Raw genomic sequence first — 13,491 nt, forward strand, 5'->3', positions numbered from 1 at the left:
AAATGCTGAACCCCCTTTTATCCTGCCTCCTACTCTTAGAGAGCAGGCAGTTATCCTCCCCTTAAAAACTAACCTCCCCACTTTGTCCAGTGTTGGGAGCCGAGTCCCCTGCCGACCTGAGATTCAGGGGATGGAGCAAGGGTAGGTAGCCCTGCCTGCTCTCCCGCAGGAGTCGGGTCACTTGGGGACGTGGCAGGCAACAGTGTCCTTCGTTCTGCTGTGCGTGCAAAATTGGAATCTGCAATCACGTCCTTGAATTAACATAGCAGAGTACAGCTGGATGAACTTTCCCAGGCAGATATCTTCCTGCGTAGGTCTTAAGGAACTGGCACGTAGCTATCATGCCCTGAGAGAAGGCCATTTGGAGGAATGCCCAGCTTCAGGGTATAAAAGAGTTTGCGCCTTTTTTTTTTTTTTTTTTTAATTGATTTTTTACAGAGTGGAAGAGAGAGGAATAGAGAGTTAGAAACATCAATGAGAGAGAATCATCGATCAGCTGCCTCTTGCACACCCCCTACTGGGGATGTGCCCGCAACCAAGGTACATGCCCTTGACCGGAATCGAACCTGGGACTTTTCAGTCCGCAGACTGACACTCTACCACTGAGCCAAACCGGTTTCGGCAGAGTTTGCACCTTTAATAAACTTGCTGCAGTGCCATGGAGCATTCCAGCCCTCCTGAAGCCCTTCTGTCTCTTGTCTTTTATTTCTAAGCCTCCTAGCCCGATCTTCAGGACCTGCAGTACCGGCTGGATCCGGTAGTCCAGGACTTTGGTCCTTAAATTCTGCCCTTTGTTTACTGTGTGATTAACTTCTTCTCCCCCAGACTTAAAAAAAAAATAAACCTTACAGCTCTGACCAGCCAGTTGATAAGTAATATAATACAACAAACATCTCTGACTTTAATCCACTTGCTCCTAGCACTGTTTCCAGTGGACATTTTTTCTAGTGTCTGCTTTTGGTTCTCAATAAAGCCTCTTGGTGAATTTCCTAGCAACACTGCCTGCAGCTGGGAGAATATGCCCCTCAGAGGGACCAGGATGGTGCAATCCAGCAGCCACTACATCTGCACCTTTCATGGACAAGCTATTTACCCTCCACAATGACATGTCTGGATTGTCTGGTCCACTATCTGTTGTGCTCTTTAAGCTTCGCCCATCTCCTTCCCGCTCCTGCACTTCCACCTGGCTGAGCAGGGCTCAAGGCTTCTGTGACAAAAGGGTATTCATGGTTCCCTGGCACCTTCTAAGGAAAGCCCAGGTTCCTTGGAATGACATCCCAGTCCACCGTTGTCCTGGCTCCTGCCTACCTCACCGGTCTCAGCAACCAGCCCCTCACCTGGCAGTTAACCCTCAGCAACACAGCTGTTAGCAGTGGCTGCCAGTACATCCTGCAGCTCACGAAGTTGTTCTGTCCAGAATATCCTTCAGCTCACACGCTTTTGGTCCTCTCTGAATAATTCCAAATCTTCATTCAAAATTTAGCTCAACGATTCCCTCTGCAGGCAACTTTCCTCGATCCCTTTTGACCGGGTCAGATTTGTGTGAAATTTATATTCCTCTGTCATTTAACGGTACTTCTTTAAATTACTGAAATTGTTTGATTTTATGTCATGGCGCCAACTACATTGTGAGTTTCCCATGGGAAAGGATGTGGTATCCACCAAAATCAATTTTCTGAGTCTCCACCTTTCTATCCAAACCTGAGAGTAGCGAGCAACACAGACTGGGGGCTTGACCAAAAGTTAGGGGAGGACTGCGCAGATGCAACAATTCTACCCCAGAGGCGTCCTCGGTTCCCATGGTGACAAAGTCCACTTCCTGTTCTTTTACTTGAAGGAATCTCCTTACTGAGGGGCTTGAAAGGCCAGTCTTTTGAGACTTGTGTAGCAGCAGGAGGTGAAGGGCCCCATTCCCAACATGGTGATCCTGGTAAAACGGGGGAATCGGAAGTGTGCAAGACGCAGAGATTTCTGAACTACAGCCAAGCTCCAGTTAAGAGCCAAGTGTGCCCTGGTACGTAAGGAGATTTGACAGATGACTTCACCACCTACTCTACCTCTGAGAAATAGCAGCCACGAGTCAGCTTTAATGTATAAATTGTGTCTCTGGAAAATCAGAATTGGGGTCTTGAAGACACCCCAAGAGGGCTATCCCCTTGCCATGGGATGTGTATGTCCCAGAGAGACACAGGCTGGGCATTAGGAGATCTGGGCTCTGAGCTGGCCGTTGACCTGCTTGAGATATGGAGCTAGCACTGCATCTCTCCGAGCGCAGTCTGTGGACTGTGATGGAGCAGTGGGTGTCATGCCCGTGCCTCTCAGCCTTTCCCCAGGCTGTGTGATCAGTTCAAACCTGAGAGCTGCTGGGCTGAACTGGCGCTGAAGACCTGGAAACTGGAGGAAGGATGGCTGATTGGAAAGACTGTTGTTATGAAGGAGACCAAAGGAACGCGGCTTGTCATGGAATATTGACGGCTTCTGCATAGCAGCATGCCCTATAGTTCTCCCAGGACGAGCAGAAGAGATTGTGTTTGGACGTCCTCCTACCAGGAGCCAGCTACATTGTCCCTACTCCTATGAACCAGGCGGCCACAGGTCCATTCCCCCTCAGGGCACATGCTTGGGTTGTGGGCTCAATCCCCAGTAGGGGCGCGCAGGAGGCAGCCCATCAAGGATTCTCTCTCATCACTGATGTTCCTATCTTTCTCCCTCTTCCTTTCTCTCTGAAATCAACAAAATAAATAAGTTAAAAAAAAATAAATAACACAGCCTGACTAGTGTGATTCAATTAGTTGAGGGTTCTCCCATGAACCAAGAGGTCATGGTTTCATTCCTGGTCAGGGCACAAGCCTGGGTTTCTGACTTGATTCCCAGTAGGAGTCATGCAGGAGGCAGCCAAATGATGATGTTTCTCATTGATATTTCTATTCCTCTCCCTCTCTCTAAAATCAATTAAAATATTTTTCTAAAAATAAAGTGACTTATCCTTTAAGAAGTCAAAACGAACAAAAATTGTTTAAAAATAATGGTTGTTACAACTGCAAGCACACTATTGCAAATTTAGGCAACTGCTCTAAAATACTAGTATTGACCATATTGCTCACAATACTCATATCCACAAACACCCCAAATAAAATAAAATCTCACTTAAGAAAATATTTTATGAAGCAATAAAATTTATGAATTTTATTAAATCTCGACTCTTGAAAAGACATCTATAATTTTAATATTATGTCATGCAATGAGAAGCATAAAGCACTACTACATATCCCAGTGCAATTGTCTTGAGGAAAAGTACTCCAATAATAGTTTGTGTTGTGAGCTAAACTAGCCACTTTTTTTTTTTTTCATGGAACACCATTTTTATCTTAAAGAACAACTCTACTACCCTGTTTCCCCGAAAATAAGACAGTGTCTTATATTAATATATTTTTTCTCCCAAAGTTGCGCTAGGTCTTATTTTCAGGGGATGTCTTATCTTTCCATGTGCTAGGTCTTATTTTCGGAGGACGTTTTATTTTCGGGGAAACACAGGTAGTAGTTACTCTGAATGTGGACATTTACTCTGGGTGTGCAGTGTTACGGAGCGAGTCTCCAAGAGATGGACCACCGAAGCCAATTTGATTAAGCCAGCAAGAATTTATTAGATTCGAATCTGGGCTCAAACCTTGGCTGATGCAGCAGCTGGCAAACACTCAGGTAAGAGCCCGGATGGAGGGGCAGTCCCTCCTCTTATACCTCTTTTTCCCATCCCATCCCACTGTTGGTCTGTCACTCCCTGATTGGCCCCTCAGGACAAAGAACTGGCCGTCCTTAGCTGTTCCTAGGCGGTTTGCACAACCTTGCCTGTTCTGCCTCAAGCAGAAGGTCTGTTCTGACTCCAAACGGGAGTGCAGGATGTTGCAGTTTTGCTGACACCAATCTCCTAGCTAGATCTAGAGGGAGGTTTGCATGTTTCACTGTAGAGGAATTCCAGGCACTGAGTTTCAACTGTATCTTTTAAAATTTTCTACTCTGGTCTGGTCTGTCTCCAGAGTCCTTATCTCTTGGGCCGGCTAGGCGGACTGTCACATGCAGGAGACAGCCAATTGATGTTTCTCTCTCAGCCATACTTCCATCTCTCTCTTCCTCTTCCTTCCTCTCTCTCTCAAATCAATAAAAACATATTTAAAAGCTGAAAAATTAAAATAATGGTGACATATTATATCTCATTTAACCTCCATTGCTGCCAGGCTAGAGCATTGCCAAGGGGATGCCTAGCTCTGACCTGCACAGATTTTATTGTACATAATTTAAATGTAAAAAGTTACTTTTATTGGAGAGATGGCTGGATATGTATGAAATGCTTTCACCAAAGTAGACATCACCAGGAACCAGGAAAAATAGATCTACATTGCGATGATGGTGGTGACGTGTGTGTGTGTGTGTGTGTGTGTGTGTGTGTGTGTGTGTGGCGGGGGGGGGGGGGGCGGCGGAGGGAGGTGTTGGTCAGGGGAGGAGGACCTGGTGAAGCCGGCTGTCAGGGTAGATTTCAAACCTACTTTGGTCCGGCACCCTCTCCATTGCTTACGGGCACTCTCGTCCTGCAGAGTCAGTCCTCTTGCAAAGGCCCAGAGGCCGCCCCGGCCGGCCTGAGCGAGAAACCGCAGGGAAAGGGAGCGGGGAAGCGCGCCGCCGGCTTCCCTCGGAGCACCCACACCTTTCATCGGAGCGGCAGCGCAGTGAGCCAGTCAGAGAAAGGCGGTATCACGTGATCGCGCTCAAACGTGGAATTAAGGAACAAAACAAACTTGAGCAAAACAGACCGAGACACAGAAGCGTCAAACCGACCGAAGGCGGTGGAGGTGGGAAGCGATCAAAGTCCTTGTATGCACATAAGCATAACCCACGGGTACGGACTACAGGGGGGTGGCGGCCTGGGAGGGCTAGAAGGGGTCCGTGTCATACTTTCAACAATAAAGATTTAAAGAGCCACGCGGGAGGGAGGCGTGAAGAGTGATTCAAGCCCTGACCGACCGGTTTGGCTCAGTGGCTAGAGCGTCGGCCTGAGGACTGAGGGGTCCCAGGTTCTATTCCGGCCAAGGGCATGTACCTTGGTTACGGCCACATCTCCAGTAAGAGAGTGTGCAGGAGGCGGCTGATCCATGTTTCTAACTCTCTATTCCTCTCTGTAAACAATCAATAAAAAGTATGTTTTTAAAAAGTGGTTGTAGAAGTGAGTGCAACTTCAGCTTTCCCTGGGAACTTCTCTGCAGCCCCAGCTCCCGCGCCTCCCGGGGACCGACCCTCAAGACAGCCTCGCCCTCCGGGAGGCGCCCGAGGGCCGCTGGCCGCGCAGCCCTACCGCCTCCACCTGCGAGCGCGAGCTCAAGGCTGTACGGCCCGGCGGCCAAGATGGCGGCGCGGGGAGCCCGGCGCGGCGGCGCGGGCGGGGCCGGCGCGGAGCTGACGCGCCGCGCCTGCGCACTGGGAGTACGGCGCCCGGGAGGGAGGCGCGCCAGAAGCGGAAGTAGTTGTGGACACCTTTACAACCGCCGCGGGCGCCGAGGAGTTGTCCGGGCTGGTTGTCGGGGGGCCGGCGGAGTCTCGAAGGGGTGCGCCATCGCCAGGCGTGGAGAGATGGTGAGTGCCGGGTCCCGGGAGGGCGTGGGCGGCTGCGGCTCGTGGGGGTGCTCCCGGTGGGGTCCGTGTGCAGACGCGCGCGGGGTCTGTGGGAAACTACCCGGAGTCCGTGGGCAAAACTGGGGGAGCCAGGGGGGGCGCCCTCCCGGGGCCCCGTGGGCAGAGCGGCCGGGGTGGGATGGTCCGATGGCCCTCTGATGCACGAGCCGCCGGGGAGCTGCGGGGGAACCTCGGTGGGAGTCTGTCGTGGAAGTTTCGCGCGGGTCCCCGGCGGCAGTTCCGCGGGGGTCCGCCGGAGGGCTCCCTAGGCAGCGCGACGAGGGGCGCCTTACAGAGGCTTGCGGCCCGCCGGCCGCGAGTTTGACAAGCTGGCGAGTGTGCCGTGGCTACTTTGTATCCAGGGACCTGTGGGGAGCCGGGGGAGGGGCGCGGGGAGGTCGGGGGAGGCGTGAGAGCAAGTCCGTGGGTGACCGAGGCGGTGTTGGTGAGAACTTGGCAGTGGGGGCAGTACGGGGAGAGGTGGGTGTTTGTCATGAGCCTTTATGAGTGTGGGTAGAGTGATGGGGTGTCAGTGGGGTGAGTATGGGAGGTCTGCGGAGAGTGATGGGGTAATGTCAGGGGTGAGTGATGGGGGGCGGGGCGCTTCTGTGGGGACAATAATGGAGATATTTATGAGGAGCCGCGATGGGAAGTCTTAGTGGCGGGGTGTTGGGGTCTGTGATGAGCCACGATGGGGGTTCTCTAAGGGGCCATATGTGGGGAATCCTGCAGGACGGGGATGGCTCAGACCCAGAGCCTCCAGATGCGGGGGAGGACAGCAAGTCGGAGAATGGGGAGAACGCACCCATCTACTGCATCTGCCGCAAACCAGACATCAATTGCTTCATGATGTGAGCCAGGGAAAGGGGGCGGGGCTGCACCTGTCAAGGTTGGGTGGGGCCATCATGGTCCAGCCTCTCACATCTCCACCACTCGCCCATCCTCTGCAGCGGGTGTGACAACTGCAATGAGTGGTTCCATGGGGACTGCATCCGGATCACGGAGAAGATGGCCAAAGCCATCCGGGAGTGGTACTGCCTGGAGTGCCGAGGTGAGGGGTGGAATGGACACGTAGGCAGGTGGGGCTTAGAGGGAGGAGGAGAAGCCCTAGTGGGGTGCTGGGTCATGGAGAGTAGTGATACGTTGCTGTGGGCAGGGTGATTGTTCTGTGGAGGGGACCACTCTGCCCTGGAGTAGGGGGAAAGAGCAATTGGGTGGGCGGGAAAAGGAGAGAAGGGGAAGAAAGTTCTGAGACCAGCCAAATCCCCCAATGCCAACTCACCCTGGCCCACAGAGAAAGACCCCAAGCTGGAGATCCGCTATCGGCACAAGAAGTCACGGGATCGGGACAGCAATGAGCGAGACGGCAGTGAGCCCCGGGATGAGGGTGGAGGGCGCAAGAGGCCTGCCCCGGATCCAGACCCGCAACGTCGGGCGGGGTCAGGCACAGGGGTTGGGGCCATGCTTGCTCGGGGCTCTGCTTCGCCCCACAAATCCTCTCCACAGCCCTTGATGGCCACACCCAGCCAGGTGAGTGGCTGTGGTGGCTGGGATAGGTAAGGTGATTCCAGCTCAGGCCCTACTTGTGTTCTTGATTTGTGTTCTGCGCCCCTTCCCTCAGCATTTCCAGCAGCAGCAGCAGATCAAACGGTCAGCCCGAATGTGTGGCGAGTGTGAGGCCTGCCGGCGCACTGAGGACTGTGGCCACTGTGACTTCTGCCGGGACATGAAGAAGTTTGGGGGCCCCAACAAGATCCGGCAGAAATGCCGGCTGCGACAGTGCCAGCTGCGGGCCCGGGTGAGCATGGGCAGAGCTGGGCAGGGTCAGGTTAGGGGGCCAGTGTGTTCAGGAAGAGGTGATTGAGGGGAGAATTGTGCACTAGGTGGGTGGGGCCTAGTTGCATATAAATAGGTGGGAAGGAGCCTGGCCTATCCAGATGAATGGGGCATAACCGAAGTGCTGGTCTAGCAGGGGAGCCCCACAGCCCCAGGTGGGCAGGGTAGGGCTAAGTGTCTCTAGGTAGTCAGGCATGCCAGGGCAGGTAGGGCAGGGATGAGCATGTCCTTGCTATCAGGTCGGGGTGCAGTTGTGCCTGGGGAGGCAAGGTAGCCTAGTTGGTGGGCTGGGCACTTGGAGGGACTAGGGAAGAGCCACCCTCCGTCCACCTGGGGCTGAACTGGGCCTTCCTCCTGCCGGCACAGGAATCGTACAAGTACTTCCCTTCCTCGGTGAGTCCAGCCTCCCAGGGCGGGGCGGGGCATGCGGGCAGATTGTTCAGGGCCAGTCCTGAGATTCTGCCCTGCAGCTCTCGCCAGTGACATCGTCAGAGTCCCTGCCAAGGCCTCGCCGGCCCCTGCCCACCCAGCAGCAGCCACAGCCATCGCAGAAGCTGGGACGCATCCGTGAGGACGAGGGGGCAGTGGTGTCATCAGTAGTCAAGGAGCCACCTGAGGCTACAGCCACACCTGAGCCACTCTCAGATGAGGACCTGCCACTGGACCCTGACCTGTACCAGGATTTATGTTCAGAGGCCTTTGATGACCACGGCCTGGTGAGCAGGCAGAGCATCCCATGGTGGAAGGGTGGAGGTTACAGAAGCAGAGTATCCATAATGAAAAGAGAGGAGGCAGAGGGTATGGAAGGCTGATTTGGGAACTGAGTAGGTGGTGGGGTAATCATGAGTGGGGCAAAGGGGTCAGTGTATGCCTCCCTTGCAGCCCTGGATGAGTGACACAGAGGAGTCCCCATTCTTGGACCCTGCGCTGCGGAAGAGGGCAGTGAAAGTGAAGCATGTAAAGCGTCGAGAGAAGAAGTCTGAGAAGAAGGTGATGGAGAGGGTGAAACGCGTGTGCGAAGGCAGAGGGCAGGGGCCAGGAAGGGGTGGGACTCAAGGGAGACGGGTATGGGGCTGACTTCAACTCTACCCTGTCCTGACCTGTGTTGTCCTATAGAAGGAGGAGAGATATAAGCGGCATCGGCAGAAGCAGAAGCACAAAGACAAATGGAAACACCCAGAGAGAGCCGATGTCAAGGATCCTGCATCGCTACCGCAGTGCCTGGGGCCTGGCTGTGTGCGTGCTGCACAGCCCACCTCCAAGTATTGCTCAGATGACTGTGGCATGAAGCTGGCAGCCAAGTGAGTCATTCTCGGAGGACTCAAGGGAGTGCAGATGTATAGGATAGGGCTTGATAAGATCCCACTGTATGTCTGCCAGTTACCTGTCTACCCATTCAATCAACCAAGCACCCACCTATCTGTCTACCCATCCATCCACATTCGGTCACTTGTTTACTTATCTTCACCATTTAGTCACCATCCATTTTGTCATCTTTGGCTCACCCCACTTACTTGTTGCTTGCCACATTTCTACCTGCACCACTGTTCCCTGCAGTCGCATCTACGAGATCCTCCCCCAACGCATCCAGCAGTGGCAGCAGAGCCCCTGCATTGCTGAAGAGCATGGCAAGAAGCTCCTTGAACGCATCCGCCGTGAGCAGCAGAATGCCCGCACCCGCCTTCAGGAAATGGAGCGCCGATTCCATGAGCTTGAGGCCATCATTGCGCGTGCCAAGCAGCAGGCTGTGCGAGAGGATGAGGAGGTGAGCAAGCGTGGCACGGCAGTGCAGGGCCCAGTACCTGGGCCTGTCTGGCCTCATCATTCCTTCCATTCCATGCAGAGCAATGAGGGTGACAGTGACGACACAGACCTGCAGATCTTCTGCGTCTCCTGCGGGCACCCCATCAACCCCCGTGTTGCCTTGCGCCACATGGAGCGCTGCTATGCCAAGGTCAGGGTGTCAGCCTGAGAGGGCAGACAGTGTGGGAACATGAGTGGGTCCTTGGGGGGACAGATGTGTTGTCTGAGTGCTGTATTGGGAGGGCAGGCAGCACCCATCCACAGTTTTTTCCATTTGTGCTCATCCTTCCAGTATGAGAGCCAGACGTCCTTTGGGTCCATGTACCCCACACGCATTGAAGGGTGAGTGTGGGTGCTATGCAGCGTTTGAGCAAGTAGGTTAATGCTGGGGTCAGAAGTAAAACGTTGGGGCAGGATATCAAGATGGGCATGATAGGTGGTTCCCCCTTCTGTCCTTTTACTATTCTCTCTCTACTCCAAATCCCCAGGGCCACACGACTCTTCTGTGATGTTTACAATCCTCAGAGCAAGACATACTGTAAGCGGCTCCAGGTCTTGTGTCCAGAGCACTCAAGGGACCCCAAAGTAAGATTTCCCCTCAATTCCTCACATTCTGTCAATCTTCCCTTCCGCACTATCTGACATTCACCCATTTCCCCCTCTCCTCCTTCCGTTCCTGCCTGACCACTTTAATGATTTCCACCATCCTTTATTCATCTGGCTCTTCACCCCCTATTCCTCCTCCTTTCCCTGCCTCTTTATTCTCTACTAGAAGCTCAGTGCATGACATTTGTGCACTCTGGGGAGGGGGCTGTCCTTCAGCCCAGCCTATGCCCTCTTGCAGTCCAGGGAGCAGGCCTAAGCTGGCAGTTGGACAACCTTAACGCTGTTATAGAGGCAGGAGAGGCTCCTGCCACTGCTGCTTGCTCACCAGCTGTCAGCCAGTTTCTGGCTAAGTGGCACTCCCCCTTGTGGGACAGCTTCTGCATTGAGCATCTGTCCCCTGGTGGTCAGTGCATGCCATAGCGACTGGTCATTCCACCTTTCAGTTGATTTGCATATTAGCCTTTTATTATATAGGACTAGAGGCCCAGAGTACAAAATTCGTGCAGGGGGGCGGGGAGGGTGTCCCTCAGCCCAGCTTGCACCCTCTGCAATCTGGAACCCGTTGGGATCAGGCCTAAATGGGCAGTTGGACATCCCTCTCACAATCCAGGACTGCTGGCTCCCAAGTGCTCGCCTGCCTGCCTGCCTGCCTGCCTGATTGCCCCTATCCGCTTTTGCCAGCCAGCCTGATCACCCCTAAACACTCCCATGCCAACCTGATTGATGTCTAACTGCTCCCCTGCCAGCCTGTTTGCCCCCAACTGCCCTCCTTTGCAGGCCTGGTCCCTTCCAACTGCCCTCCCCTGCAGGCTTGATTACCCCCCAACTGCCCTCCCTTGCAGGCCTGGTGCCTCCCAACTGTCCTCCCCTACTGTCCATATGGGGGCAGCCATCTTGTGTGTTGGAGTGATGGTCAATCTGCATAGTACTCTTATTAAATAGGATAGAGGCATGGTACATGGGTGGGGACAGCTGGTTTGCCCTGAAGGGTGTCCCAGATCAGGGTGGGGCAGCCTGGGCGAGGGGCCTGTGGTTGTTTGCAGGCCAGCCATGCCCCCCAGTGACCCAAGCGGGGGCCCCAATATCTGGAATTTATCTTCTACAATTGAAACTTTTTAGCCTGGAGCAGAGCCAAGCCTCCTCACTCCGTGGTGTGGCGGCAGCCATTTCTGTTGGAATTTATGTATCTTCTATAATTGGAACTTTGTATCCTTGAGTGGAGGCCTAGGCTAGCCAGAGCAGGTGGAAAGCTTTGCTTCCTCCATTGCCAGAGGCAACCCTAGCCTGTTCTCTCCAGCTCTGTGGCTGCCGCCATTTTTCTTGGGATTTATCTTCTATAATTAAAACTTTGTTTTTTGTTGTTGTTTGTTTTTTATAATTGAAACTTTGTACCCTTGAGTGGAGGCCTGGACCCGTCAGGGTGTGTGGAAAGCTTGGCTTCCTCTATTACCAGGGAAACGCAAGCCACCCTCCTGCTCTCTCTGACCGCAGTCATCTTAGTTGGGGTTAATTTGCATACTTGCTCTGATTGGCTGGTGGGCGTGGCTTGTGGGTGTAGTGGACTGATGGTTAATTTGCATATTACTCTTTTATTACATAGGATTCCTCCCTTTTCCATTCCTCTCACTTTCCTTTGAACTCTCCATTCCTTCCCTCCTCCTTTCCTGACCTTTTCCCATTCTCATCCTCCTTCTTGCCTTACCACACCCCATTCATCCTCATGCCCTGTCTTCCTGCAGGTGCCAGCTGACGAGGTATGTGGGTGCCCCCTTGTTCGTGATGTCTTTGAGCTCACAGGTGAATTCTGCCGCCTGCCCAAGCGACAGTGCAACCGCCATTACTGCTGGGAGAAGTTGCGGCGTGCTGAAGTGGACCTCGAGCGTGTGCGCGTGGTAGGTTTTGGTGCTGGATGTGGCCAGGGTGAGGCGAGTCTTCCAGAGCTCCATGTCAGGCTCCTTCTGTTCCTCTGGCAGTGGTACAAGCTGGATGAGCTGTTTGAGCAGGAGCGCAATGTACGCACAGCCATGACTAACCGGGCAGGATTACTGGCCTTGATGCTGCATCAAACCATCCAGCATGACCCACTCACTACCGACCTTCGCTCCAGTGCTGACCGTTGAGCCTCTCTGGCTCAGATGTCCTCACAGTCTTCACCCCAGGCAGGGGAGCTGCCTGGAATCTCCCACTTGTCTTTCTTCAGCGGTCTCTCTGTTTCTCCATCCATCATTTGACCACCCATTTGCCCTTACCAGACTCACTTTCTTCCTTTCTGTATCCTTCTGTTTCTTCATTCTTTATCCGTGGGTGGAACAGTGCAGTCTGCTCACCCTTGCTTCCTTTCTTCCTGGTTTTGTTAATAAAATTTTGAAGAACCAAATTTTTGTCGCCAAACTTGACTCAGTTGCATCTGAATTCTCAAATTCATGAAGTAGATAAGCCAGTACATGTGTAGGTTGTGAGTATACACAGGCAGCATCCACTATGTGCAAGTTACCCCCTTGGGCTGTGGGGATATGACCTGCTGAGGGAGAGCCCAATTACAGTCTCAGTTCTCATTTTGAGACAGTGAGTATACAGGCAGCACTAATTCAGTGTTTGGCTGATTTCCCACTGTTTAAGCATTAATATTCTCCAGACCAGTTCTGGCCAGATAGCTCAAATTGGTTTGAGTTATCCCAAAACACCAAGGTTGTGGGTTCCATCCCCGGACAGAGCACATAGAAGAAATCAATGAGCCCTGGCCAATTGCTCTGTGGTTAAGAGTATCAGCCTGCACACCAAAGAAGCAGGGGTTCCATTCCCAGTCAAGGGCACATACCTGGGCTGCAGGTTCCATCCGGAATGTGAGGCACCCAATTGATGTGTGTCTCTCACACTGATGTTTCTCTCCCTCCTCTTTCCACTCCAAAAATTAATGGGAAAATATCCTCGGGTGAGGATTAACAAAAAAAGATCCAATGAATGCATAAATAAGTAGAACAACAAATAGATGTTTCTCTGTGTCTCTTAAATCAATTTTTAAGAAATCTATTTAAAAATAGACCAGAGGTGTATTCAATGATGGACACAAGCCTCCCTCTTTTCTTACAACCCCCTTCTTGGGATATGTATGCAGCAGGACCCCACTAACTTTGTGCCAGGAACTTCATCGGCCTTCTCCGGTTGTCCAGTAAGTGGGCCGCACAGCTCGCCCTTCCTGGGATGGACCAGATCTCATCAATCCTTTGCCTGACCCAGCTTCTTTACTTCTGGGGCGGCACCGCCTCCTTCCCCAATTCCCGCGTAACTGTCTCAGCGAGCTGTTCAGAGGGGAGGAGAGAGCGGGACGCTGTAGTCCGGGGCGGAGATTTTGCAGAGCTAGGGGAGACCTAGGCGAGAGAGGGGAGAGGAGGGCTTGGGCTCTCACCCCAGCCGGCGCCACCTCTCTCTACTGGTTACTCCTAGAGGAGATCGCCTAGGCAACGGGAGCCCAGGCCCGACCCCAATCCTCCATGCCCCCTTCGGTTGGACTGGACAGCGCAGGCGCAGCTGAGGTGGGCGGAGTGGGGAGAGCGCGCCGGTTGGCGAAGCATGAAGCGCCGGACT

The 13,491-nt window shown here is 53.3% G+C and overlaps 1 protein-coding gene across 2 annotated transcripts; it reads left to right on the forward strand.

Moving 5' to 3' along the window:
- Window positions 1-5,379: 5,379 nt before the first annotated feature.
- CXXC1 (CXXC finger protein 1) lies at window positions 5,380-12,283 on the forward strand. Of its 2 annotated transcripts, XM_084888926.1 has the most exons (15): window positions 5,380-5,622; window positions 6,394-6,512; window positions 6,612-6,712; window positions 6,956-7,191; window positions 7,283-7,459; window positions 7,864-7,890; window positions 7,968-8,213; window positions 8,380-8,487; window positions 8,614-8,798; window positions 9,055-9,262; window positions 9,341-9,451; window positions 9,593-9,642; window positions 9,789-9,885; window positions 11,646-11,798; window positions 11,880-12,283. In XM_084888926.1, the coding sequence occupies exons 1-15, from the start codon at window positions 5,395-5,397 to the stop codon at window positions 12,024-12,026; spliced, it is 2,193 nt and encodes a 730-aa protein (XP_084745052.1). In that variant the 5' UTR covers window positions 5,380-5,394; the 3' UTR covers window positions 12,027-12,283. The 2 variants fall into 2 exon arrangements, with proteins under 2 accessions (XP_084745052.1, XP_084745053.1); XM_084888927.1 differs by lacking the exon at window positions 7,864-7,890.
- The last annotated feature ends 1,208 nt before the right edge of the window (window positions 12,284-13,491 follow it).

Source organism: Pipistrellus hanaki, assembly GCF_964339955.1.
Source record: "Pipistrellus hanaki genome assembly, chromosome: 6".
Taxonomy (NCBI): Eukaryota; Metazoa; Chordata; class Mammalia; order Chiroptera; family Vespertilionidae; genus Pipistrellus; species Pipistrellus hanaki.